Genomic DNA, 25528 nt, shown 5'->3' on the forward strand with positions numbered 1-25528 from the left:
GGCCTTTAACGAGTCTGTAAATAAAGGTCTAGTTTTTGATTACCTATACTCGTGTAATACGTGTTAAGCCACTTCAAAGAGATCAGCTCTATACATATTGGAAGAATTCCAGAAGAAAAAAAAAGGAACCTCATACTCATATTCACCACCAACCTACCTATCTACCTATTTTACTCGATTTGTTCTCGGATCGCGATCAGTGCTTATTTGAAAAGTGTTAACTAAATAAATCGTCCTTGAACCGGCTCGAAAATTGATTTTAAAAGTAACTCTTGCGGAGCGGGTACCGGCAGCAATAGCTCCGGTACCGGATCCGGTCCAGAATCGAGACACACGCCGACATCGTCGTCTTCGGCCACGACGCCAACCTCCGAACAACAGTTTAACATATTCCCGGCCATATTCTCCAGACAACTGAACTTTCACCATCATCACCACCAGACACATAATTCGGCTAGTTCGAAATTAATGGACGAGCTGAGACCGAATCTAGGATTATTAGGATTGATGGACGATCACCATCATCATCTGCATCATCACCATCACGAAAAACGTGTACCGAAGACTGAGGCGCCCGATTTCGCCGCTCTGTACGGTTTGCCTAATTCGGTCATCGAGAATCAGCAGAGTTCGGCTTTGCCCTCGGCTAGGCATTTGAGCGCTGATCATACGAGTAAGTTTTTGTTTCAATAAGTTGTGGAGGTTATGTGTGGGTGGGTTGTTGTGGGACAGGTGAAGAGTTTGAAAGATGGGTAGGAAAGATAGGTATAAAGCTCAAAGAGAGGAAAATTGTTAGATTGGACAAAGAAAAATTGAAAGAAAATGAACCTAAAAAAAAAACACCACCAGGCAAAAATTCAAATTTTGTCCTTTCTTAAGAAAAATCATGAAATTGGGGTAGCAACCTAATTAACCTGATTCACCAATACCTTACAGTTTTAGAAAAATTTCATCAAAGAAGTCTAAACGAATTGAATTCAGCACTCATAGACTAGGCATAGTTTCGTCGTTGTGATTCTGATTCAGAGCCAGGGCCAGATTTCAGCATTTTCCTCTGCAGACAAACTTTTTTTTGAACCTCCCCCCCTCCCCCCCAATAACCATAAAAAATGGTCTCAACGAACACAAAACGCCAAGTCAAATTTCAGTCGTTGAATTATATTTTAAAATTTTGGCGAATTTTTAAAAATTCGTGATTCCATAAATTTTTATGCGTTGAAAATACGCTGAATTTCATTTAGGTTCTTTTGACAACAACTTTTCAAAACTGGACTATCCAAATGCTGCAGGAGAATGTTCCAAAATGATGAAATAAACGAGCTTGAAATGATAATATAGTATTCTTAATTAATACAAAATGGCTTGGATTTTTCACTGATCGATTCGAGAGCTTAAAAAGATAGAATACAAATCAGTCTTCAATTTTACGAAATAGACCATTTGAATTTTTAAAAAATTGCCAACAATCAAAAAATGAAATTCAACAACTAAAATTTGGACTGGAGGTATTTTTTGTCGTCTTATCAAATGAAAAAAGGTCACATCACGATAATTTATCGCATGCCTATATAATTAAAAAGAGATAGGTGCTTGCATACAAAAAAATTTTCAAAATAGGTATTAGGTAGGTATGTATAATGCACTGCGTCAAATTGATTTTTATCACTTTTTTAATATCAACTCATATTTCATAATGCAGAACAGGCCTATCTACATTTTATGGAAAATCGCAATTTTTCTTTACTGCTAACAAGGGAACTTCTTGAGGTGTCCGCCTCCGATTTGAACGGAACCGCAATTTTTTGAAAGAGCATGATCTAAAATCCCAAAAACCAAATTTTAAGCTGCCCAACTTCATATCTCGATATTTGGCGAACGTTTGAAAATTCCAAATTGACTGTTTTTGGTGATTTACACTTTTTTGAAAAAAGTACGTACATGATCAGTAAAAATGATCAAAATAAATCCTAAAACTGATATTAATTCCCCAAATCCAAATTTCGTCATTTCCAGTCATTCTGGAGCCTCCAGCGCGATTTTTCAATTTCTCCACAATTTTTATAATTTGCTCCAAAAGGCGTGAATATGAAGTTGGGCAGCTAAAAATCGAGTTGTGCGTTATGCTCGACCTGTTTAACGAGTTTATCCACATTTGAGCCGATTCTGGAGGGGACACCTCAAGAGTGGTTTTTTGAACAGCTTTTTTTCAAAATAAAAATATCCAAAAATCAAAAATTTCTCGTTTGTGAGAAAATTTTTGGAATGTGCGCGAATCGTTGTATTTCGTCATTAATTAACCCCACCAGAGCGAATTTCGCCATTTCCAACCTTTCTGGGGCCTCCCTTTAATTTTTGGATATTTTTATTATGAAAAAAGCTGGTCAAAAAACTATACGCTTGAGATGTCACCTCCAAAATCGGCTCAAATGTGGATAGATTCGTTAAACAGGTCGAGTATAATACACAACTCGATTTTTAGCTGCCCAACTTCATATTCACGCCTTTTGGGAGCAAATTAAAAATTGTGGAGAAATTGAAAAATCGCGCTGGAGGCTCCAGAATGACTGGAAATGACGAAATTTGGATTTGGGGAATTCATATCAGTTTTAGGATTTATTTTGATCATTTTTACTGATCATGTACGTACTTTTTTCAAAAAAGTATAAATCACGAAAAACAGTCAATTTTGAATTTTCAAACGTTCGCCAAATATCGAGATATGAAGTTGGGCAGCTTAAAATTTGGTTGGGGGGGGGGGGGTATATTGAAAAATCCAACCCTGTTCGGAGGTAATTTTTCAAAATCTAATTTTGTCAGTTCAAATCTATTGTTTTATAGTACCTGCCTACCTATTTTTTTTGGTTTAGAAAACTTCAAAGATCTGCTGGAATTCTCAGAATGACTCGAAAATATTACAAATTAAGTAATTGAAGAGCTCAGAAATTGAGTGTAAACCAAGTTAAGTACAGTTTTATGTAGGTATAGCCAACCAATCTATTGGTTCAGGCATACTTGAACGACAAATTTTCACATTTCTTGGTAGGAAAATTAGAAAACAATATATCGTCATTCAAAACGGGATTATGAAAATGGATAAATAGCCTAAATCAACCGATCTCAATATTGTCAGAACAATTGAACCAAGTTTACTGCTTCTGAAATTAATTTTGGTCTAATTTTGTTTGCACATTAGAAAATTCATAGAAATGTTGAAAACTTTTAGCACTGCTCAGAACTGCGAATCGATTCAGAAAATCGAAAATACGTAAAATAGAAATTAAATTCGAGCTTTTTACCTCGATTTGCCAAATTTGATTTTTTCCAAGTGTAAATTTTTAAAAACCTATCGAATGTCGAAAAATAACATTTGAAATACTTGATTAAACTTTTGTGATCAAAAAAATGGGGAATCGTAATTGAAAAAGAGTGAAATGGGAAATCTGCTGATTGATTAAATTATTAAATGAATAAATAAATCAATCAATCAATTCAAAACTAAAAATGCTTACTTAGTAGATAGGTGCCTAAAAAATAAAGTTTAACTCAAGTCGACTACAAAAAAAAAACCAAAACAATTAAATTGTGAGAAAAATTGAGAAAAGCTAATTTTTAGGCAAAATGAATTAAAATGGAGCAGCCATGCGAATGATTTATACTTGAAATTTTTTAAGCTAGGTGTTAGTAATGGCCAAATTAAAAAATGGTAGTAGCTGTATCAAGTTGACTTGAAGGAATATCACAACTGGCCCGAAATTGAGTTTTCCACATAAAAAGTTATTGGAATGGCTATGGTACCTTAAATAGGTAGGTACAATTTTTTGGAATTGTATAGAATTGCGTAATTCTAGGCCTAATATATCTCACCAAGTTCTACACTGAAAAAGGTAAAATAAAATTGATTTTAGAATTGGTTTTGAAAATTTTTGATATACTTTTTTCGAGGTGAAAATGGCCAAAACAATAACATAAGGTACACTAGAAGCAAATTAAAATTAGGTGAGTTATTTGACAATTTTGAACGATTTAGATCGCAAAAATATATAGCTATAAGTAACTAGAATGAAAAATCCATTTTAGAATTTTACCAAAATCATAATCTTAGATCAAAACCTAATTGTTGTTTCAAGATGATTAACTAGGTAAACAACTGCACCGGTTCAAAATTGATTAATCATCTTACCTTCAAAAAATCATAATTTTTAAAAATATTGTAGAATAGGTATATTCAAGACTTTTCCCCATTCGTTAACGTGAACAAATTTTCAAAAAAATTGTAGGTATTTTTTTGTTTACAGATAGAAGAAAATTTCTTTCACTACGGTATTTTTAAAAAATTGCTTGGACACTCTATAACGAAATAAATCTGTCTCTGCGTTCACCATTTATTCTTTCGTGCTCCCCCCCCCCCATCATGGCAAATTACTCCCTTTTCCTGCTCTACCGCAAAAATTAAAATCAAGCAAACATTAGTGAAATTTGAAATTTCCCACGCCTCGTTCATTATTGAATTCGTCGCGGATTTCTAGAAATTCTGAAGATGACAAGCTAAAATTACGTAGGTACTTTGAAATAACCATTAATCAATACAAAATTTTTAAAAATGTTCGATCAATATTTCCATTGAGCTTTCTCTTGGTGTCTCTCAAATTCAAAGCTATTAAACAGAATAAGAAGCCCAAAAAAATACTCGTATAGAATATGATTCTAAAGTAAAAAAACTAAAATAAAAAATTGTAAAAAATAAGGTTCTAATATGAAAAAATGTTGCTGTTTTTAATCATTTCAGAAACTTCCACAGACAATTACCTATTTACTATTTATCTAGTCATTTTGCAATATTTCATAGCCTTTTAAAGTTGACTACCTAGGTATATTTTTTCGCAGAACTCGTCATTTTTTTCAACTTGAAAAAATTTGTAAGTAATAAACTTTAAAGGATGGTAACTTTTTTTTGTCCAAGACAGGAAAGTGTGGATCGCCATTTTTTGACTTTTTTGGGACTTATTTTGGTACGGGTACGTTACCTGTGTTTAGTCCTCATTGAAATAATGTCGAGCCATAATAAAACAATTGAAACGTGTGCAGAAAGTTGTTTTCTAAACAATTAGGTATTTTTTTTATTTCAAAAAAATTCACTATTATACAAAACTTTTAAAAGCTTTTTTCTAAACATGCGCGGAATTGGTCAAATGGGGGGCCGAGGCAGATGCACCGAGTGGGGCCCTCAAAATTGTAGCCTCCCTCCTCTTAAAAATCTTTCTCGTCGTGTTTTTCCTCGAATTCGGATATTTAAATCAAGTTTGAAGTTGTGCAACTGATTTTTGTTTTTGTCTTTTTGTTTTTATTCAATTTCGCAAAAATTGGTAAACCTGATAGGAACAAAACTAGAGATGTTTTTTTTTGGTGAGGTGGGAGGAGGGAATAGAAATTTGCTGTGAGAAAAAAATAGGTACCAATTTTTCCGAATGAAACGACGAAAGTGAAACAAAGGATGAATTGACAATTTTGCTAATTGATATAATTCGCATTAGGACTTATTGAATAAGTGTTATTTTCCTTTTTAAATTTATGGAAGCTTCAATTTTTTTTTTTTTTTTTTTTTTGGTTTAGAAAAGAGATAGAAATTGACCCGAACAAAGCGAGGGCAAAATCGTTTAAAAATTCGTAGGTATTTCCAAGGGTGAAAAAACAATTTTTTCTCAGGTGAAAAGTGTGTTTTTTTTGGTTTAAACATTTCCTAAAATTTGAAGAGTACCTACCTGATAGATTTTCATAAAACTTTGATCTCAATTTGGAACAAAGTACAGAGGCCCAAGCGAAGTGAGGTCAAAAAATTTCAAAAAATTCGTATTTTGAGAGGTAAAAAACAATGTTTTTTATGATGAGTTTTTTTTTATTTGACGACACAATATTAGAATTTATCAAACTGTAGGTATAGGTACAGGGTGGACAGAATTATCGTGAACAGAAGAAAGTTTTCTGCTAAATATTTTGGTTGGTCACAGTGATTAATAATAATGATAGCATATGATTGGTTGTTGGATTGAGATGATAACTTTCCACCAACCATATGCATCTATTTCACGTTGCCAACCTATATTTTTAATGAAAAGTTTCTCTGGGGTTCACGATATTTCTGTCCACCCTGTACCTATTTAGGTAGGTAATTAAAAATTTCGATTTTGAAACAAAAGAAAAATAAACTGGGCTTTTTTGGAGCTTGTTCAATAGGTACTTTGATTCAACATGATTTTGATTTGCATTATTTATGTTGTATCTACATGTTCTAATTCTGTAATCCTAAATACATAGATACCATAATTATTCAAAAACACAAAAATTAGAAAACTTTCAAATAGGTACTCAAGTCAACTTTCAATCATGTGGAGATATTCTCTCACCTCTCCCTTTTCCTTTACCTTTACTCTCTCTCTCTTTTTGAAAATCATTACTCATTAGGTAACAAACATTAAAGGGGTGGAAAAACCACATCCCATTGATAAAGCTCACCGATACCAAAATACAAATCTATACATCCATTGTACCTATCTACTCCAAACACTATAATTTATACACCAAATATAAACATTGCACATTCATATGCACAAATCAAATCCTCGACTGCCCCATTATACAATCCCAAACACCAGCAATACATCTACTCGTACACTCGAACAATAAAAGAAACCTCTTCATTTCAACACTTTGCGGCGTGAAGATAACTATTCAGCATAATTACCCGTATACATTGAAAAGTAACGAGTGCTTAAAGCGTATTATACGCGGTTCGGTTATCAGCAGTGCATCTGTTCGGTTTGTCGAGGGGGTGATACTACATATAATCTGATCATTCTTTTGGATTATCCATCTATATCTACTTATTTAGTATGTCCATAGGGTAGTCTACTAATACCTACTTTCTGTAAGCTTATTATATTCAATTGTCAGTGTATTTAAATTCATACCAAAGTATTCTGCTTATTTTCATTTTACATCGAGTAGGCCTTTTTAATCCTTTTTTCCGCTCTTGAAACTGGTGTAAAGAGAAAGAAATTAGCCTATTTAAACGATATTTGCTCGATAAACCTGCTGTAAGTTTATATGTACCTACATTTGGAAAATGTGCCTTATTTTGGAACCAGGGAATCTCTTGACCTTGTAACTTCATATTCAATAATCAAAACATTCATCAATGAAAAGAATCTGTCAAAAATACCCTCAAAATCTGATTTTTCAGTTCCATAGTTGATGATTAGGGCACTTTTCTTTTCAAAAAAATGTACCTTGAAATGGCCGAAAAATTGAAATATTTATGAAAAAGATTGTCTGAAAAGACTTTTGCATTCCTGGAAATCCATTTCTTTGAAAACTTCCAATTGGACCCTGAATTTTCAAATTGAATATGGGCAACTGAAATGTGGATTGCCATACTCAAGTACGGCCCCCTTGACGGGGAATAATTCTTTATATTAAATTCAAATAAATGATCCGGAGATCACTTTTCAGGTCATTTGTTTAATAAGGGTCCAATCATTTGAAAAATTCCATCGTCAATTTCACAAAAAGTCTCATTACTCATTTAAAACAAAAAAATCAAAAATATTAAGTTTCTTTTCACATTCCTCCCCCCTCAAAATAACCATCTTAGGTTCGAATTAACCATCTCCCAAATTATCGCACAATTGAAATTTAAACATGACTAGCCAATTAACCGATCCGATTTTAGAATTAATTGGATAATCTGCACATCTTGGAGTACACAGCGCAAACGGATAGACGGTTATTCTATCCCTTTAAGAGGCGAGATTTACGATGTAGAAATTAATTATTCAAATAACTTAACTACATTTCCATTAATAATTAAGGAAACACCAACGGATGTCCATGTTAAAAAGGGAGCTTTTCTTTAACCACCGTAATCGTTTTAATTATCGTCTTATCTGTTCTAAGCTCGCTTTTCAATTTATTGCCCTAGGTTGAGAAAGAGTTTTTTCCCTCCTTTGTTAAAACAGTCAAGTATTTAATTCAACTCGGGCAAGTTTTGGCTAATTTTCCAATTTTCTGCCATTTTGTTACTAGATGTAAATACACTAATTAGACCGCGAGTGAAGAGAATGTTTTTTTTTTGGTTGGATTTTTCAGATTCAGAAGGAGCGTTTAAGAAATTAAAAAGTGAGCCATCGATGGGTGGACCTTCACCTAGTCCTAGTGTTCAGCATGCTGGACACACACCTACTACTGCTTCATGTCCGACTCCTGCTCGAAGAAGGCATAGAACTACGTTTACACAAGTTAGTACCTACCTATAACTTATTAAATTTCATTGACGATTTTTTTTTCATTTTTTTTAACGAGTTGTTTATATCTCGTACTAATTAATTTACATATTTTTTTCTTTCTCTTTACGTGTTAGGAACAATTAGCTGAACTGGAAGCTGCCTTTGCTAAATCACATTATCCAGACATTTATTGTAGAGAAGAATTAGCTAGAACGACTAAATTAAACGAAGCTCGAATACAAGTAAGTTTTGAATTTAATATTTCTCAGTCGATGTGAAAATGGAACAGCGAATAATTCCGACAAAATATTAGGTATAAATCTGAAGTAGGTGACGTGAGATATGATGCGATATGCCTGGTTCACAAAATTAATAGGTACCTACCTGAATATCAACGTCGCGTTGCATTATTTTTTGACAAATTATTTCATTCGCTTAAAGTGGTACTTTGAGTGATTTTTTTTCATTTGTTATACACTTTCAACCAGATTTTATGTATGATGAGGAAACTTCCTTATTTTCCCAAAAAAGTGTTCCATTGTCGTGGTCACTTTATCTGAGGCGTTTAGTCAATATGGTCACTTAAAATGGAAGAAAATTAATTTAAACAGTTTGTACTTTATCAACCACCCCCCTCCACCTCCAGAAAAAACATAAATAATGATATTGTGGGTATAATTCATGATTACATATTACTTAGGCCTGCTGATAAGTTTTCCTACGTCGTGGATCACAATTTAATTTTTTTTTCGTCTTGGAGATTGATAATTTTCAACCACTGACAGTGATGGAAAACTGAAACTGAAATGAAGAAATTGAAATTAAAACTGGAAACTGAAAAAATCAAACAAAACCGAAAATAAAAAATGAAACTGAAAAAAGCAAAACTGTTTTTTGGTACTTAATTCATTTTTTCCAAATTTGATGGTGAAAAAAGTGGAACTAAAACTAAACCTAAAAAAAAACTGAAACTAAAATAAGCAAAACTGAAACTGAAACTGAAAACTGTGATGCAAAAATTTTGCCATCACTTACTACTGAAACAGTCCACGGATTTTTCTTAATGATAAGTATCGAAAAAGTGATGATAATCGTTGATCTGAGGTCAAATTTTGTCTTATTTTTAATTTTTTTCCATCTGTACACAAAAATCCCTCATCTCTGTTATCTTAATGCTAAAAAATTGAAATTAGACCAATAATCGACACTTTTTCAGACACATATTTTTTTTTAGAATTGCCTTGGCGATGGTACAAATATTTGCTTTTCAAATTCAAGGCAATTATTAATTTAATTTGATCCACAAAAATTTTTAATTTTTGAGAATGAGTAGGTACCTATCTTATATTGCAAAAGTCACTTTGAAAAATTAATAATATAATTCAGATAAAAATTGGCACTAAATATTTGAACTACAAGTTGTCTCTTCAACCTTCAAAACTGCGTATGAAGTTTATTTTTTCACTTTATGTGCCAATTTGATAAGTGGACTGAAAAATATGTGTTAAAAAAATCAAATTGAAGATGGTCCAAAGGAATACTTTAAGCTGAAAAATGAAAGCAGGCGCTAGGTACCCATTTTATTATCAAAATATACAAATTTTACAATACAGAAATCAGTCCTAAAAAAGAACAAGTATCTTCATTTAAGTATTTCAACTGGAATTCGAGAATTTCTAAATTGAATGATGGGAATTCGGCACGTGTGGCACATAAGTCAAGTGAAGATTCTCATGAGAGAACCTCTTGAGGTCGTGTCCTCTTTCAATACGACGGAGAACAGAATTTTTGAAAACAGGACAGTCTGAAACTCCCACAACTAAAATTTCAGCTGTCCACACTAATTTTTAAATTTTTGGCTAATTTTTTTGAAAATCAAAAAGGGCCATTTTTGACAATTTCTGGTCTTCTTTAAAAAATAAAAAATATGGGTACCTACATAATTAGTAAAAATGATTGAAATTATTCCTGAAGTGAATATCAAATGAAAACAGCAAAGTCAAACCCCCATAACTAAAATTTCAGCTGCCCAAACTGATTTTTAGATTTCTGGCAAATTTTTGAAAATCCAAAACGAGCCATTTTTTTACGATTTCAATTTTTTTAAAAATAAAAATATAGGTACATAATTACCAGGGCTCGGATTTTTATGCTGGAGCATATTTTTTGTGTGCATAGAGGATAGGGAATTTTTCAATTATCTCCACGATTCATGAAATTTCAAGTAAAATGAGCCTAATTCGTTAGAGCATATTTTGGCATATTTCACCATAAAAGCATATAAAAGCATATTTTGGCATTTTTTAGGGAATATTTTGCGTTTTTAGAGCATATTTTACGTTTTTAGCGATTTTTAGGGAATATTTTGCTCAATTTCAAATTTTTGCATAAAATTAGTATTTGGCTATTTTTTATTTTTTCCCCTCAAAATTTGCGAAACTGGCAATAGCTCTCTTGTACCGTCTTTGTTTTCTGTTTATTTTATTTGTTTTTTATTCCTTTGATAATGGAATCAGAATTACCTTTTTGTGATTTTAAAATGCTCTGTTTTGCATTCATGATCGTGAATTCTTGGTATTATACACAACAAGATTAGAAAAATTGTATAGGAATTGATTTTTCCTGTAAAACAATTCCCATATCGTTAGGGAATATTTTTACTTTTTAGAGCATATTTTGGTCTTTTTTAGGGAATATTTAAGCGCATATTTTGGGTTTTTTAGGGAAAGAATATCCGAGCCCTGATAATTACAAATTAAAATTATTCCTGAAATGAATATCAACGTCAAACGAACTGAATTTCACCTTTTTTCGATCATTCTAGAGCTTTCAGTGTAATTTTAGATTTTTCTCCATGATCTTCGAATTTATCTAGAAAGCTTGGAAATTAATTTGGGCTGATAAAAATTTAGTTGTGACTTATTTTCGAACCTATTTAACAGTTAATTTATGCAGATATGAGTTGATTTCCAAGTGAACACCTCGAATGTATTTTTTTTTACCAGTATTAATTTTTTTTGAGGGGGGGAGGTAAGGGGAGTACTCAAAAAATCAAAAATCTTCTAGCAGAGAATTTTTGAAATTTGCTCGAAAGGTTGTACGTTGTGTAAAATCAGAATCCCCCACTTTTTTCATCCATCAAAATGTTACTATTCTGGAGCCTTTAGCGTGATTTTCATTTGTTCCAGTAGATATTTTTGAATTTTTCCAGAAGGCATGAGAGCTGATTTCGGCAGCTGAAAATCGAGTTCTGACATATTTTTGATCTACTTTCTAATGCAATTATTTTCAAATCAATTTTCGCAACTTTGAAGAAATTTAAACATTCTGGAGAAACCAAAAAATGCACTAAAGGCTTCGGAAGAACCCAGAAAGTTGTAATTCTAATCCGAGAGTTCGGTTTTGAGCAAGATGCAGTCATTCGTGCAAATTCAAAAAGTTTCCCCATGAACAGGAAATTTCTGATTTTTACTGATTAAAAAAAAAACACTAAAATTTCTCAGATACCCACTTAAAAAGTTGAATTTTGAAAAATTGAGGCAAGGAATCGCAATGAAGTGCATCTGGAACAATTGAAGAGCTCCATTCCAAAGTGGGTTAAGTCATTTTTTCCACCCAAAAATGCGTTTACAATTTCTGATGCTAAAATTTGTTGTTTCCAAAGGCCGGTGCACCTTTCCTTTCTTTGAACATAGAACAAATTGCTTGTAGAAAAATTTATTTTGAAAAATCGATGACTTGACTCACTTTTGAAGCAAAAATCTTCGTAAAACGTGCTTTTTTAAAAATGACTTGACCCACTTTGGAATAGAGCTCTTCAATTGAACCTTTGACTTTGAATTTGAGATTCATAAGGGAAGTTATTGTGTAAAAAATGAACCTAAAAATAAAAAATATAATAAAAAAAACATTTTTGCAACCATGGAGTAATTTTGAAATGAATCTTTTTTTAGGTGCCTATTCAATTAATAAAATTGGATAATTTTTCCTTATTTCCAAGTTGATTTTTCATAGAGAACGCCAAAATGACATTTGCCTACTCCGAGCCTATTTTTTGGCTCTCAAAGACTCTGAACAGTTCGTGAAAATTTTTATAATAAAAATAAGACGTGCAACCTAACAATAAAACTACCTACCTACGTAATATTAGGAAGAGGAGTGAATTTTTCAAAAAAATTAGTACAAAGCTAAAGGCGATAAAAATTAAAATGCTTTTCAGGTTCTAAAATTTCATTAGGCTTCCACCTTTGCAACGCATTTACGCGAGTATATATCGTTTAACAATTATTAAAATATTAAACTTGAAAAAAACACACCTCGAAGTTCGCCCCGAAGCTCGACGTTGAGTTAACCAAGGATGAAACCTGGCACGTATTACTTTTCTTGAATAATTCCAGCGAACGAATTAAAATTTCATTTAAACGCTTTAAGCATCAAGCCTCATCGCTGGGGAAAAGAGCTAACGTAAGTAGAGAAAGCGAGAGGAAACATGTTTTGAACAGTGTGGTATATAAGAGCGACATTATTTACATCCACTTCCGACCTTTTTACCAATCAAAAGTTGGCTGTAATGAATTTAATAAAATTTACCGCATATCTTATTCGTAAGAACGAAATTACTTAATATACATCTTCATTTCATCGCAGAGAGAAGAATCCGGCGTGTATTTGAATTTTTAAACTTGCCAGCCTGTGCTTCGTCAGTCGAACCGAAGCGAAAGCTTAAAGTATGGATTCGAGTTGTGTAAAACTGACGCTGACGTGAGTCGTAGATATTGTAGGTAGAAAATCGTAGTACGAGTAGCTGTGTGTTTCCTACGTCGAGTAAACTTTCAAACACGAAACTTGTTTCCTTTTTACGATGCCATTTTGTTCTCCTCTTTTTTCTCTCGTCCGTGCCGCGCTTTTCTTTCATCTACGACGGAAAAGAAAACTTTTATCTTTGCGTTGTTAACTTTTCCATTTTCTGTTATACATTAATTTCGCTTGTTTTAGGGCGTTTTATATCATCCCTCGTATCTACCTTACTTTTCGTATTTCACCTTAAAGTTCTTAAGTTCTTAAGAAAACTTACTAAAAGTTTTATATTATTTCGCAGAGTATTTTAACTTTAACCGTAATTTTCAGACCAACTTGAACGAAATGAGATCAGAAAAGATAAACAGAATTTCAAATGATGAAAACAAAAAAAAAAAAAAAAAAAATTCAAAGGAAAATCAAAAACGTAACTTTCCATATTGACGTAATTATATGGTTCGAGCTTCCCTCTGTATACTATATAAAGTTTTCAAAAGAACGTCTTGACGTATGATGAACGCCTGGGTGCTTCTTTCCATCTTTTTAAATCTTTTCTATGTGCGTTGGTTTCTGAAATTTGTATTAAATTGGTGTGAAATTGCGCATATGCAAGGTATTATTATAGAGAGAATATGAACGATGTAAAACGGAAAAATAATACGTGGAAATTAATAAAGTAGAGTAGGAGTTACGTTATCGTGCAGAAATTGTGTTGAAACACTTTTCGAAGTACATAAAGGGTGCAAGAAGAGGTTGTAGAGTATTGACGCCCCCAAAGCCACCCCCTTACTTCATACCTACATAAATTTTGAAGGGGAAAAAACTAGAAAAAATACGGAAGAAGCATCCTTCATTTATTCGTTGATTACTGGACAAATGCAATACTAATGGGTAGTATACCTACTTATACACGGCAAGTGGATTAAAAATATTCAACTCTTTTTTAAAAATTTGTCGATTTACAGAAGTAGGTACCTACATTATTATTTTAGGGTGAAAGAAAAAAAAATCCACATTCATAAGTTCATCATTTTTAGAGCAAAATACCTGACAATCACTGGACATAGAGCCACGAGATTTACCTTAGGGTACCTATCTAATATTCGAATTCAAGTAAATTGAAGGTTTAAAAGCATATTAGCAGTGTTGCCAAATCTCTTTTTCTGCAATTTAGGTATTTTCTAAACAACCTGGACCTCAAATTAGTAGGAATTGACATGTCACGTCACTGACATCACATTTTCATTTTTTTTTCAAAATAGAGAAGAAGGTGAAAGGGGTATTGAGGAACTGTTTTTAGAAAACGAATGAAAATTTGAATTTAACGTCTCCGAAAACGTCCACAAGCCATTTTCAATTTTTTTAAATTGTAGCCAGTGAAAGACAATGATGGGGATAGGAGAGTGAGGGGGCAACCTTGAGTGAAAAAATAGACCAATATTTACATAAAATAAGTTCTTTTAAAGCCTTTATGCCCTTTCCAGGTACCTATGAAATTGCCATTTTGAACATTAATTTGTCGAAAAACGGATAAGAAAAATGTTCTTTACTGAATTTTTTTCCATTGCACTCATGTAAAGTTGAGTTTTCACCAAGTTTGATATTGAGCTTTTCAGAGTCCTATCAACTGAAATCGAACCCCCCATCGACTTTTTTTTTAATCCCGGGAATAAAATTCGCTCTAAATTCAATCAGTCTTGAGGAAGGGACCTTCATAGATTAGTTCGGCTATTGTGCAAAAAATTCCACAACGATAGACGTTGAAAGAATTGCATACTCAGTTCGCCGTAAATACGTAATAAGGAGGTATTTACGGCGAACTGAGTATACAATTCTATTAACACCATTCGCATCGATTTTTTTTACCAATTTCATTGAATAGTTCGCTAGAATTTGCGTCTGAACCTTCAAGATAGTGGTGTGTGCGCGAGAATCTTCTATTCGTTGCGAAACTGATCAAATTTGAAATTCATATTTCACGACTGTTTGAACTTGAAGCTCTGTTTGTGGGGCTTGGAGGGAATGCTTCAGAGATTTATAAAATCAATATGTAGGTAGGTACCAAATTAAAATTTGAAAAATTCAAAGAATTTTTACAATGTGAAGCGAGAACTTGACGTTTCAGAATACATAAATAAATATATACGAAAGTTGAAACTATATTTTAGAAATTTTAAAAAATTACAGCGAAGAGTATTTTTCATCATCTTCATAACATAATACAATTTTTTAAAATTAATATAGCATCTCAACATCTCTTGTGGGAGCAAGGACAAAATTAAAATGAGGTGTTGGAGGGGGATTCAAATCTTCTTAGACTTTGATGGAATCAACAATTTAAAGTCAGAAGTTGTATACAATTGGCAATGAAGTTGACTTTCCGACTTTTTGGAAGCTTGAAGTAGGTACCTATAGATTTAAAAGAAAACTTTGGTCCTCACTTCGCTCATAGGTATTACCTGTTTAATTTTTTGTCAGATCAGAATTTCTAAATGAATAAATAAAGTAATAATTAGGGCTAGGATTTTTATGATAATGCTTTTTTTCTACCTACACCCTATACTCGTACCTAAGGCATAAATACATTTTTCTTTGCTATTCATTCCATTCTGAGGCGAATGCTGAAAGTTGATAGTGCTTTTTTTGGGTATATTTTAAATGCTTTAAAATGCTTATTTGTGGGCAAAAAGGCAAAAATTTTAATAAAATAAATTTTCCACTTTATTTTTTCGTCGTTGGCGCTTTTTTAGGTAAAAGATTGGTAACAAATTCATTAACTTTTTGCACATTTTTTAAAAAAATGACGAATTTAAAAAAATAAATTTTTCAAAAAAAAAACAAGAGGAAAAACAAAAAAATAACAAATTCAGTTTTCAGTTTTTAGTTTTTTTTTTTAATTTTTAGTTTTAGTTTTTTATCTTTTTTTTTCATTTTCATCTTTTAGTTCATTTTGGTTCAAATTGTACATAATATTTAATGCAGGCATCTTACTGAATTTGAAAAAAACCTTCATTTTGATAATTATAAATCGTAGTAGGATTTGATAGAGATTGTTTTTGCTTTTTTCTTACATTTTTATTGCTTTTTATAGCCCTTAAAACGTGTTTGATAGCGCATAAAAATCCTAGTCCTAACTTAGTAATAATAATAACTTTTTTTTTAAAAAAAAAAAGAAACCGTGCTCTTCAAAATACGAATTTTCAATGGCTTTTTCCAGTTTTTCTTTTCCAAAATGGAAACAATTCAAATTCCAATAAGCTACTGGAAATTTTAGAAGGAAAATGAATCAATTAGCAAAATTGTCATTTTATCTCTCACTTATTTTACTCATTCCAAAAATTTTCCATTTTATTTGGAAAATTTCGTATTTTTTCTCATATCTGCCAAAAAAATTTCAGTCGAAACCCTCCAAAAGAAACCTCAAATTTCGTTTCTGATCATCCACAATCAAGATTTGACGGAAAATTCGTTGGCTATGAGCACTGAATATTATGTAGGTACCTACGAGAGTAATTAATTTTGCATCATTTTTTCATAAGGATAGATTTCAGAAAGTAGGTACGTGGGAAGCTCATTTCATAAGCTGTAAGTTTTTCTCGTACCTACAGGCAAAAACCAATGACCGTGTTTATTTAAATATTTTACTAGAATATCGTTTATAATACAATTTTTTAATGAATTCTCAAGCAACTTGTGCAAAAATGGTGACATTTCTTCGGAAAATCTTTTCAATTGTTTTGGCTAAACTCCTCCATTCTTTTTTCTTCCTCTTAAAAAATTGAACATCGAAATCGCGAAAATAATAGTCCAAAATTTGCTTGACCCTTCGAAGGGTCTCAAAAAGAGGCGTGAAAATTATTAAATTTTTTTAACAGAAAAGTAGTCTACTCGTATTATAGGTATCGACAAGTTGAACGGTTCTTATTCTGAGTGAATTAATCTCGGTTCAAATAATTTTGTGTGTGTGTGTGTTTTTTTACAATTATTACATATCTACCTACCTAATTATTGGTAGGTACCCATCTTTTTAAAATAAAGTTACCTACAGCTAAAAATCAAAAAAATGAATTCTTACAACTAAAAATGGTGATTAGGTACAAAATTAAAATTTTTTTTCAAATATTTATTTGAGCTCGTTGAAGTACATAATTAATTCGTGTTGAAAAACAGCACTCGTTTTGGTGGGGGGAAACCCTCATCAACGTTTTCAAACAAAATCATCATCAAAAACCTATTGACTTTTTGCAGAATGAGGAGAATAAGCACAAATTATTAGAAAATTAAAAATTCAGTTGATATTTTTTTCTTTGAAATACCTAAGTACAGCATTTTTATAGAATTTAGGGTAGGTATAACTACGTGTAAGTACATGTGGCAAAATAATGTTATATAAACGCATTTTCAATTTCACTTTTGAAAAGAAAAAAAAAACGAAAAGCAAAAAAACAATTTCTTGGATGACTTCCTAATGCAGTTGTTCTATGTAAGTAGGTATAATTCAGTTGAATGAAGCAGTCGTTTAGAAAATATTCACATCAGATGGCACAATAATTTAATTCCTTTTACTTTGTTATCATGTTCCTTTTACATCTATTTAACCCTCATTTTTGGAATCTTTCTGCAGAGGTGTGCCTCCCCCCCCCCCCACAACCAACAGTAAAATGTTGACAAAACGTTGGATGAGTTCGGAAAAGTTGGGAAGAAGTTGTGTAAGCTGGAAAAATCAAAGAATTACCAAAAACCATGAATTTTTTCTATTTGAGTTATAAATTTCTAAAAGCTTTCACCCTCTAATCACTCGAGCCAGATCTTATTTCTTTTCCTTTCTCTGATCATCAAAGTTCGAGAGAAGAAAAATTGGCTTCTCACATCAAAAATACCTAATGTTGTTTTACTTGAAATTTTCCTGAAAATAAAAAAATCCAATGCATTCCAATCAAAACTGCTAGACAGTACCAACTTTTGTTAAAATATCAAAAAATGTCCTTTTTTCCGCCGAAAATTCGAATTAGTATAGTTCTTTTTGAAGATGTAAAAATTAGGTGCTGAAAAATAGAAGAATTGTGAATTTTTGAGAGCTTTTTTCCTTCGCCTCGCTCGGGACTTATTCGTATTATTAAAAATTTATAATTTCTGAAAAACTAAAAATACAAAGCCATAAAAACCAGTTCTTTGCATCATCAAGAATTCAAGAATGATTTTTTTACGTTTCGAATTATCAATTTTTCACAGTATTTTCCCCTTGCTTCGCTCGGGATTGATCATGTTCCTTTTTTTTCCTCTGACCAAATTTGGAGGGTACAAAAACTAGATAACTTCTCACATCGAAAATAATGTTGTTATATTTTGAAGAATTATCAATTTTTGAAAGCTTTTGCCCTCGCTTCACTCGAGCTTTTATTTCTATGTATTTTTGAAAATATTAGGTATAATTTCCTGAAAACAATTGTTAAAATTTTGAAATGTTGAAGCATATAAAAATAAATTTTATTTTACTTTTTGATTTGCCAATTTTTTTCAAAGCTTTTTCCTTGTTTCGCTCGAGCAGATTCAAATTCTGCTGCACAATTTTTAAATATTTTCAAGAATGAAAAAAAGGTGAAAAAATTAATTTAGAAAAGCTTTTGCTCTCGCTTTACTCAGACAAAATCGAAAATTTTCCAAAAATTATGCTCTTTCCTTCAAGTATTCAAATTTTATTTTCAGGCTAAAAGCCTAAAAAAAATTAAATAATCCAATTTTTTTGTAATAGGTAGTGAAGTATCGTATTTGAAAATTTTAAAGTATTAAACATTTTTGTTTCCAACTCCCCCTTCCAAAATTTGTTCGAACCATATAAATGGTTAATTTTAGGTGGGAAAATTCAGGAAATCTCCCCACCCCCACGGCTTATCACTTCATCACGTTCTGTCACTGTCTTTTTGTGAATTAATTTTACATATGCCCGACAAAGTCCTTTACAAAAATGGAGACGTTTTTTACATATTTCGAATAAATTTTGTTACATGAATTCCATCGGTTTAGATGAATAACAAGCAAGCAGTAAAAGAAATATTATTATTATGGATTCATACTCGTGCTTGGGAAATACTGGGTACCAAATTGATTGAATTTCTTTAATCTTATAGGTATGATTCGGATTTCAAACTTGGTTAGGTAAACCACCTACATTCCTCTCCCTCTCCCTCTCCTTCTCTTCTGGAAAACTCTTTGTCAACATTTATCTTCTTTTAGAAAATATATTTTGCAAAATCACAGAAGTCTGTATTATATCGCATACAAGTCATCCTACTATAAGATACTACCATATCTACACACAAACACACGAAACCCCTGTATAGCTGTGAATTGAGAAGAAAAAAAAAACCTCTCATACGCGTACGTACGACGATGCTGAAAATACTTTAAAAACTTCCCCCGTAAACCATTCCATTTGCCTTTTTAATAGGCTTACATGAAATAAAATTGAAGAAGACATCCATTACACTTCCTCAGCGAACCCGCCGCCATATTCGTCTTTTACGCTCGCGAACCATAGGACGAAGCTTATAATATAAGAGAGAAAGAGTGCGTGAGCGAGAAAGAGACGCAGGGAGAAAAAAAGTGAAACGAAAAATATTCTCAATCCCTGAACGAGACAACCCCGAAGCTATAACGAAAGCAGCCCCCAATTTCAGTCCCTCATCTTACAATCCCATCAAAAAGAGCTCTCGTTTCTTAACTCAATTACCAATCCCATCATCCCGTTTCAACGATCTTCCCGCCCTTTTTTTCTTCTTTTATTATACCGTCGCGCTGACGCTTTTCCCGGCCTATTACGTGACGTCATCGTAATTTTACAACCTATTGTATTCGTTGGGCGACCGGCAAACGGCAACCATGCGAATTATCTGCGACGAGAAACACATCCCGAGATAGGATATTTTTGGGTAATAAACTATCGCAAGATGACGGACGGGGGGTTGTTTTCATATATATTGACACGCGATGTGCTTGGGGTTTTCCTTTTTTTTGTAGGCTACTTTCTGCAACTCATTTAATACGTGCTAGTTTGAAAATTTCTTGATAATTTTTTTTATGATTTAATTTTATGCCTGTATGGAATGAACGAAATAAGCTAACTAACGTAATGTTAATGGGGAGGTAATTTTGAACGCAATTTTGGCTCAATTTCTTGCATCATGTTTTTAATCGTAAATAGCCTATGGTACGATCAGTATAAATTCAATTCTGCAGGAATTCTAATTTTGATTGTAATTTTTTTTTCATAGGTTTGGTTTCAAAATAGAAGAGCTAAATATAGAAAACAAGAGAAGCAATTACAAAAAGCTCTTGCCCCTTCAGTGTTACCAACATGTAATGGAGCTATGATGAGAAATATATATCCAACAGCTTCAAGAGGTTATCAACCATACCCACATCCGAATCCAATGAATCGATATCCTCAAGTAAGTTATAAATAGATGATAAGGCACCCAATATGTCTAATAGGTAGAGGTACCTAAAGGGTTACATGGAATCGGCAGCTTCCAAAAATTGCTACAAAGGTTCTCGATTTTTTTCTCCATCGTCATAAAGTAAATTACTGATACCTACTTACTTAGGTACCAATGAAGACACAAATGAATAGCTGAGCCATGAAGTAAAACCAAAGCTTTTTAAAAATGAATTTTTCACTCCTCTAATTATGTAAATTTAGCAATTTTATTTACGATTTTTTTATGCTAGAAAGAAATTTGAAACACGTTGCACTTGAACATAGATGACAATCGATACACATAATGAAAATTTTTCAACAAACAGACTTTTTTTTCAAAGGGTAGATAGGTACACTTTCCTTCGTAGATTTACAAACAACCTGGAAATCACAAGACATATTCTACAATATAATGAGAATGATGGGAGAGGAAGGAGAGAAAATCCATCTTAGAAGGCCCAGTGACTTGGCATTCTATGTAGTCGGACAGAAATCACAAAATTTCCAACTAGCTCTTTAAAAAATTCTCAAGTATCAATGAAATTGACTTTTCTGGCTCTAATAATTTTCGAATTTGAGGAACAATTGGCTCGAGCGGAGCCAAGGCAAAAACTTTTGAAAATTCATAATTCAAGAAGTGAAAACGACATTTTCTTTTTGATGTCAGTCAATCATTCCGGCTCAACAAATTGTGAAAGTTTGATTAAATATTTAGGCAGGTACCGAGTAGAATAACTCGAGGGGAAAAAAGAATGGCCTAAGGAAAGCGAGGGCGAAAGATTTTTAAAATTAATAATTCAGTAAGAACTGTTTTTAAAAAATTATTTTATTTGTAATGTGAAAAATTCCAAAAAAAAAAAGAAAATATTTATTCTTATTTCATATTTATTGGCTTTCCAGCATGATTTTCAACAGTTCAGATTTCTCTAAGCCTACGCTTGTCGTGTTTTCCAAACTTCTTGAATCTTGTGAATTTCCTGAAATTTTCCAACTTGAAGGAATGCTCAGACAAATAAAAATTAAAACATCATACAAAAATACATCACTTGATCAAATTTCAGATGCTCAATTCAACTTTGCACTTTTTTTTACAAATGTTTATTACTCGTAATTAGGTATTCAAGTTTGACCCATTCTTAGATGAAAAAATCAAAATCTGATAAAATTTCGGTGGAAAGTTGATTCGTAGGATTTTTTTCATCTCATGAATCGATCGATAATGATTTCAATCCATTTTGAAACCTCCGACGAATTTTTGGGGTTTCTAGTTTTGAAAAAATGCCATGAAAAGAATTGAAATGGAATTCGCAACACCTCCAAAAACTCGAATTACTTACCTGACTCCTTTTCTAATCTTTTAGATCGACTGAATCACAATTTGATTGCATTTCAGAATTGTTTCGAGTTGAAGGAGTTTATTTAAAAAATACAGGGCCAAAAATTTTAACCAATCAAAGATTTTTGAACTTTTTGGCATGCAAAAAATGTTCACTACCTATTTGAAGACCCCTTTATTTTTATATCAGAAAATGAGCAATGTTTAATAATTAGAAGAGGCTAGACAATTTTAAATCTATTTTGTAAAGTTTGGTATAAGCTTTGAGAATTTTGGAAGGGAACGGGGGACTTTACAACTTGGTTTCATAATTTTGAAAATTGGCACACCTGTTCAAATTGTCTGGCGTCGCCTTTGAATAGGTACATTAATCTTTTTGAAAATAAGAATTAAAAATATTCGCTTTTTGATATAGATTTTAAATATTTTAGACAAACATTTTGAAACATCTCTTACTTTTCATTAGAAATTAGAGGATCGATTTAAATAGTTCCAAATTTCTTTGATTTCTGAATATTGGGGATGGAAAAAATTCTCTCGAAGTTTTTTCCTGTGAAGAAAAGCCACAAAAATTAACTTTTTCGATTTGTATGATTTTTTTTCATTGTTCAAAAATTGTAATCATTGTTATAATTCTTTTATGGTTATCATTTTGGGAGTTCAAAAGTTTCGATAATTTAAAATTTAAAAATAATTGTATTTTGGAAATTTTCCATTTTTTGAGAATTTATTCAACTTTCAACTCTCAAAAGCTAAAAAAAGGAAAAGTTGAAATAGAAAATTTCGATTTCTTTTCAATTTTTAATTTTAATTCTCAATCTTTTGGAAATATTTAGTTCACTTTAACTCATTTTCATTTTCCATTTTTAAAATACAGGAGGCAAAACTTTGCAAAAATTGCCATTCAAAAAATTTTGTTTCAATAATGAGGCTTTTTTGCAATTTTCAAAATTATCAAATTGTTTTTTTTAACGTTTTAGGCAATGTTGAAGGTAATTTTAATAAAGTCTTTATTTTCAAAGTGGTTTTTTTGCTGTAGGTATTTATGGTGCAGAAATTGATTTCATGCAGTTTAAAAGTAGGTACCTACTTGAAATTCCTCTTATTGGTCATTTTGAACGGATTAAAATTTTTACAGCTGCAAATGAAAAATTCATAAGATTGAAAATTTCTTCAATTCATTTTATTTTCGAGTTTATAAGTATGTACTTGGACAATAGCATTCTCAAACACAATTTCGTAAAAAAATATGTACCTATTATTCATTCAAGTGTGTTATTATTTGTAGCAATCTGACTGTGAATGGGTTAGAGGAAGAAAAAGTGGAAAATTGTATTAAAATATTTACCTAAAACTGAAAATAAGTTATCGAGTAAACGTGAAGCTTTGTTTCATAATGAACAAAATTATTTTATTACCTACTTAATTTATCTGTCTCCTTCCGCCACCCCTCAAAATTGGCGCAACAATTTTTCTGAAATGACAAAATCCTTCGAAAGTATAAAAGCAGTAGTATTTTATTTACAAGTTATTGCGAAATGACCTCAAAAAGCGAAGTGAAAATCTAAATCTTTCTGTCAATATTCATGGCAGCTTCTCCTCAGCTTTGAAATTTTTGGTAAAAAAAGTTTAATCAGGTAAGTAACTAAATGCCTACGAGTAGGTATTGTGATGAAAATACGCATATTTTTTATCTAGGAAAATTTTCATAGACTGGTAATGTCATTTTCGTATTTTTTGGTTCTAAATAGAAATAGGGCTATCTAATGAAAACATTTTTTGGTTGAACATTTTCGTTCCTCACTTACACCTTTTTCCTAAAAATACTTTCAAAGTTCCATTTTCTTCTCTAAAAAAAGAGGAGAAAATGTGCCATGAACTACCATTTTGCGTGAAAACATAATTATTGTGCCTATTTCATCTCATATCCATGTCTTTTATCAGATGTGGATAACATTGCCCCAGCTTCTCCCGAAATTGTAGATTTTCGACCATTTTCTTTTTAAAAATTCTTTCAACATTTTTAGTAAAATATTCCGAATCCACACTTTTGAGAAGGCAAACCAACTTTTAATCAAATGATTGGAATTTTGTTGAATACCTACGCGAGGAATTTTGATACCTATACCTCCCTACTGATAATTTGAACGTACAGTTGTATAATTATAGGTCTTGAATATAGATGCCTACCTACAAAAAAATTCTTACCTAATTCATACTTGGAAACTTAAATTTCAGTTTTCGAAACAATTCATCCAAATTCTCTCCTCACAGTTTCATCCATCGATTATTTATAAGGTATCATCTGTGAGTTCTGAGTTCTCTAGATAATAAAATCTCATTCGTAATTTTTGTTTCAGATGGCATCGAGTTCATACCCAAGTATGGCACAATCATTCTCAATGAGCCACGGAGCAACAAACATGAGCGCAGCTGTGACCGGCATGAGACAAGACGCAATGGGTAAAAGCTTTAAATAAATATTTATAAACGAAAAAAAAGGAAAAAAACGACATCAACTAAGCTACATAATTAAATCAATGATATTTCGAAAAATCTTAATGAAAAATAGCCGCTTATCGCGAACGCTACAGCAACGCAACGTAAGCTAGAGAACGTATTCCGAAAATAATTAAGCGTGAAAAGGAAACTGCAGCGAAATCAAATTTTTGTCAAAATAAGGGTTGATATTAAAGTAAAAACGAAACTCGTCTTTGGTAGAGAAATCTTGAAAATAAATTGCAATTTCCGACAGAACGTCTTAACAATTTTCTTAAAGGAACTAGGAATTTCCCTTCCTTTTCCTGATGAGAAGATGGTGTCCGGAAAATAAATTAAACCGGCTGCGAAAACTTCTCACCTAATTTCGCATCAGCACGTTTTACAAGCCGAGCTACGATGCTTTTTAAAATGAAAATCAAATTTATTAACTTCTTTATCGATTAAGCGATTGTAAACAATTTTTTAAACCTGGTTAATTTATACAACGTTTGTAACATTTGCGTAAATGGATTATCATCGTTGTTGTTGCTGTTTTTTTCTCCCATAAACGGTCGTAATTTTTCGCCTGTTTGGGTTTTTTTCTTCCTTAAAATTATTTGTAATTTGTTTCGTTACCGTTGATGAAGACAATTTGATCAAATTTTACCTCCGACAAGGTTTTTTTTTATGGAAATGTGTGTAAATTAATGTTTAGATTACTGACTGGTTGGGAAAATGCACAGTTTGTATATTTAGGTCTAATGAATTTCATATTACGATTACAGGTATGACCGCCGAAGATGAATGGTATAATAAGAGTTTGTCAGCTTTACGAATGAATTCTAGTCATCATGCCAATTTAGCTGCTCCAATGTTACAATACCAAACGTAAAATTCAAATACCTACCTACCAATTGATTATTTCCACTGTACCAATTTATAGAATCGTTTTAATCAGGATTTTTAAAACAGCTACCTATGTTAATGTTGAAAATTTTTTTGAATTCGAGTGCAATAAAAATCGGTTAATAGGTAAGTATAATTCGACAAAATATAAACTTGTTGGGGATAGAAGTGGAATTGTATCTTTATAATAATGATGAAAGGGAAAGAGTTTATTTAAAAATTGAAAATACAGGATAATTTTTTGTTTAAAAT

The 25528-nt window shown here is 31.9% G+C and overlaps 1 protein-coding gene across 1 annotated transcript; it reads left to right on the forward strand.

Moving 5' to 3' along the window:
- Nucleotides 1-241: 241 nt before the first annotated feature.
- On the forward strand, nt 242-25485 carry LOC135841848 (homeobox protein unc-42-like). The gene is made up of 6 exons (XM_065359054.1): nt 242-673; nt 8143-8291; nt 8414-8521; nt 20348-20524; nt 24250-24352; nt 25156-25485. The coding sequence occupies exons 1-6, from the start codon at nt 469-471 to the stop codon at nt 25260-25262; spliced, it is 849 nt and encodes a 282-aa protein (XP_065215126.1). The 5' UTR covers nt 242-468; the 3' UTR covers nt 25263-25485.
- Nucleotides 25486-25528: the final 43 nt, after the last annotated feature.

The sequence above is a fragment of the Planococcus citri genome, chromosome 3 (assembly GCF_950023065.1).
Source record: "Planococcus citri chromosome 3, ihPlaCitr1.1, whole genome shotgun sequence".
NCBI classification, from domain to species: Eukaryota; Metazoa; Arthropoda; class Insecta; order Hemiptera; family Pseudococcidae; genus Planococcus; species Planococcus citri.

What these genes read in the sequence shown, in the direction of transcription:
- LOC135841848 (XM_065359054.1), top strand. Translation starts at nt 469, where the DNA reads ATGGACGAGCTGAGACCGAATCTAGGATTATTAGGATTGATGGACGAT. An exon ending in ATAGAACTACGTTTACACAA is followed by an intron (nt 8,292 to 8,413) that starts GTTAGTACCTAC and finishes TTTACGTGTTAG; the next exon opens with GAACAATTAGCTGAACTGGA. An exon ending in TAAACGAAGCTCGAATACAA is followed by an intron (nt 8,522 to 20,347) that starts GTAAGTTTTGAA and finishes TTTTTTTCATAG; the next exon opens with GTTTGGTTTCAAAATAGAAG.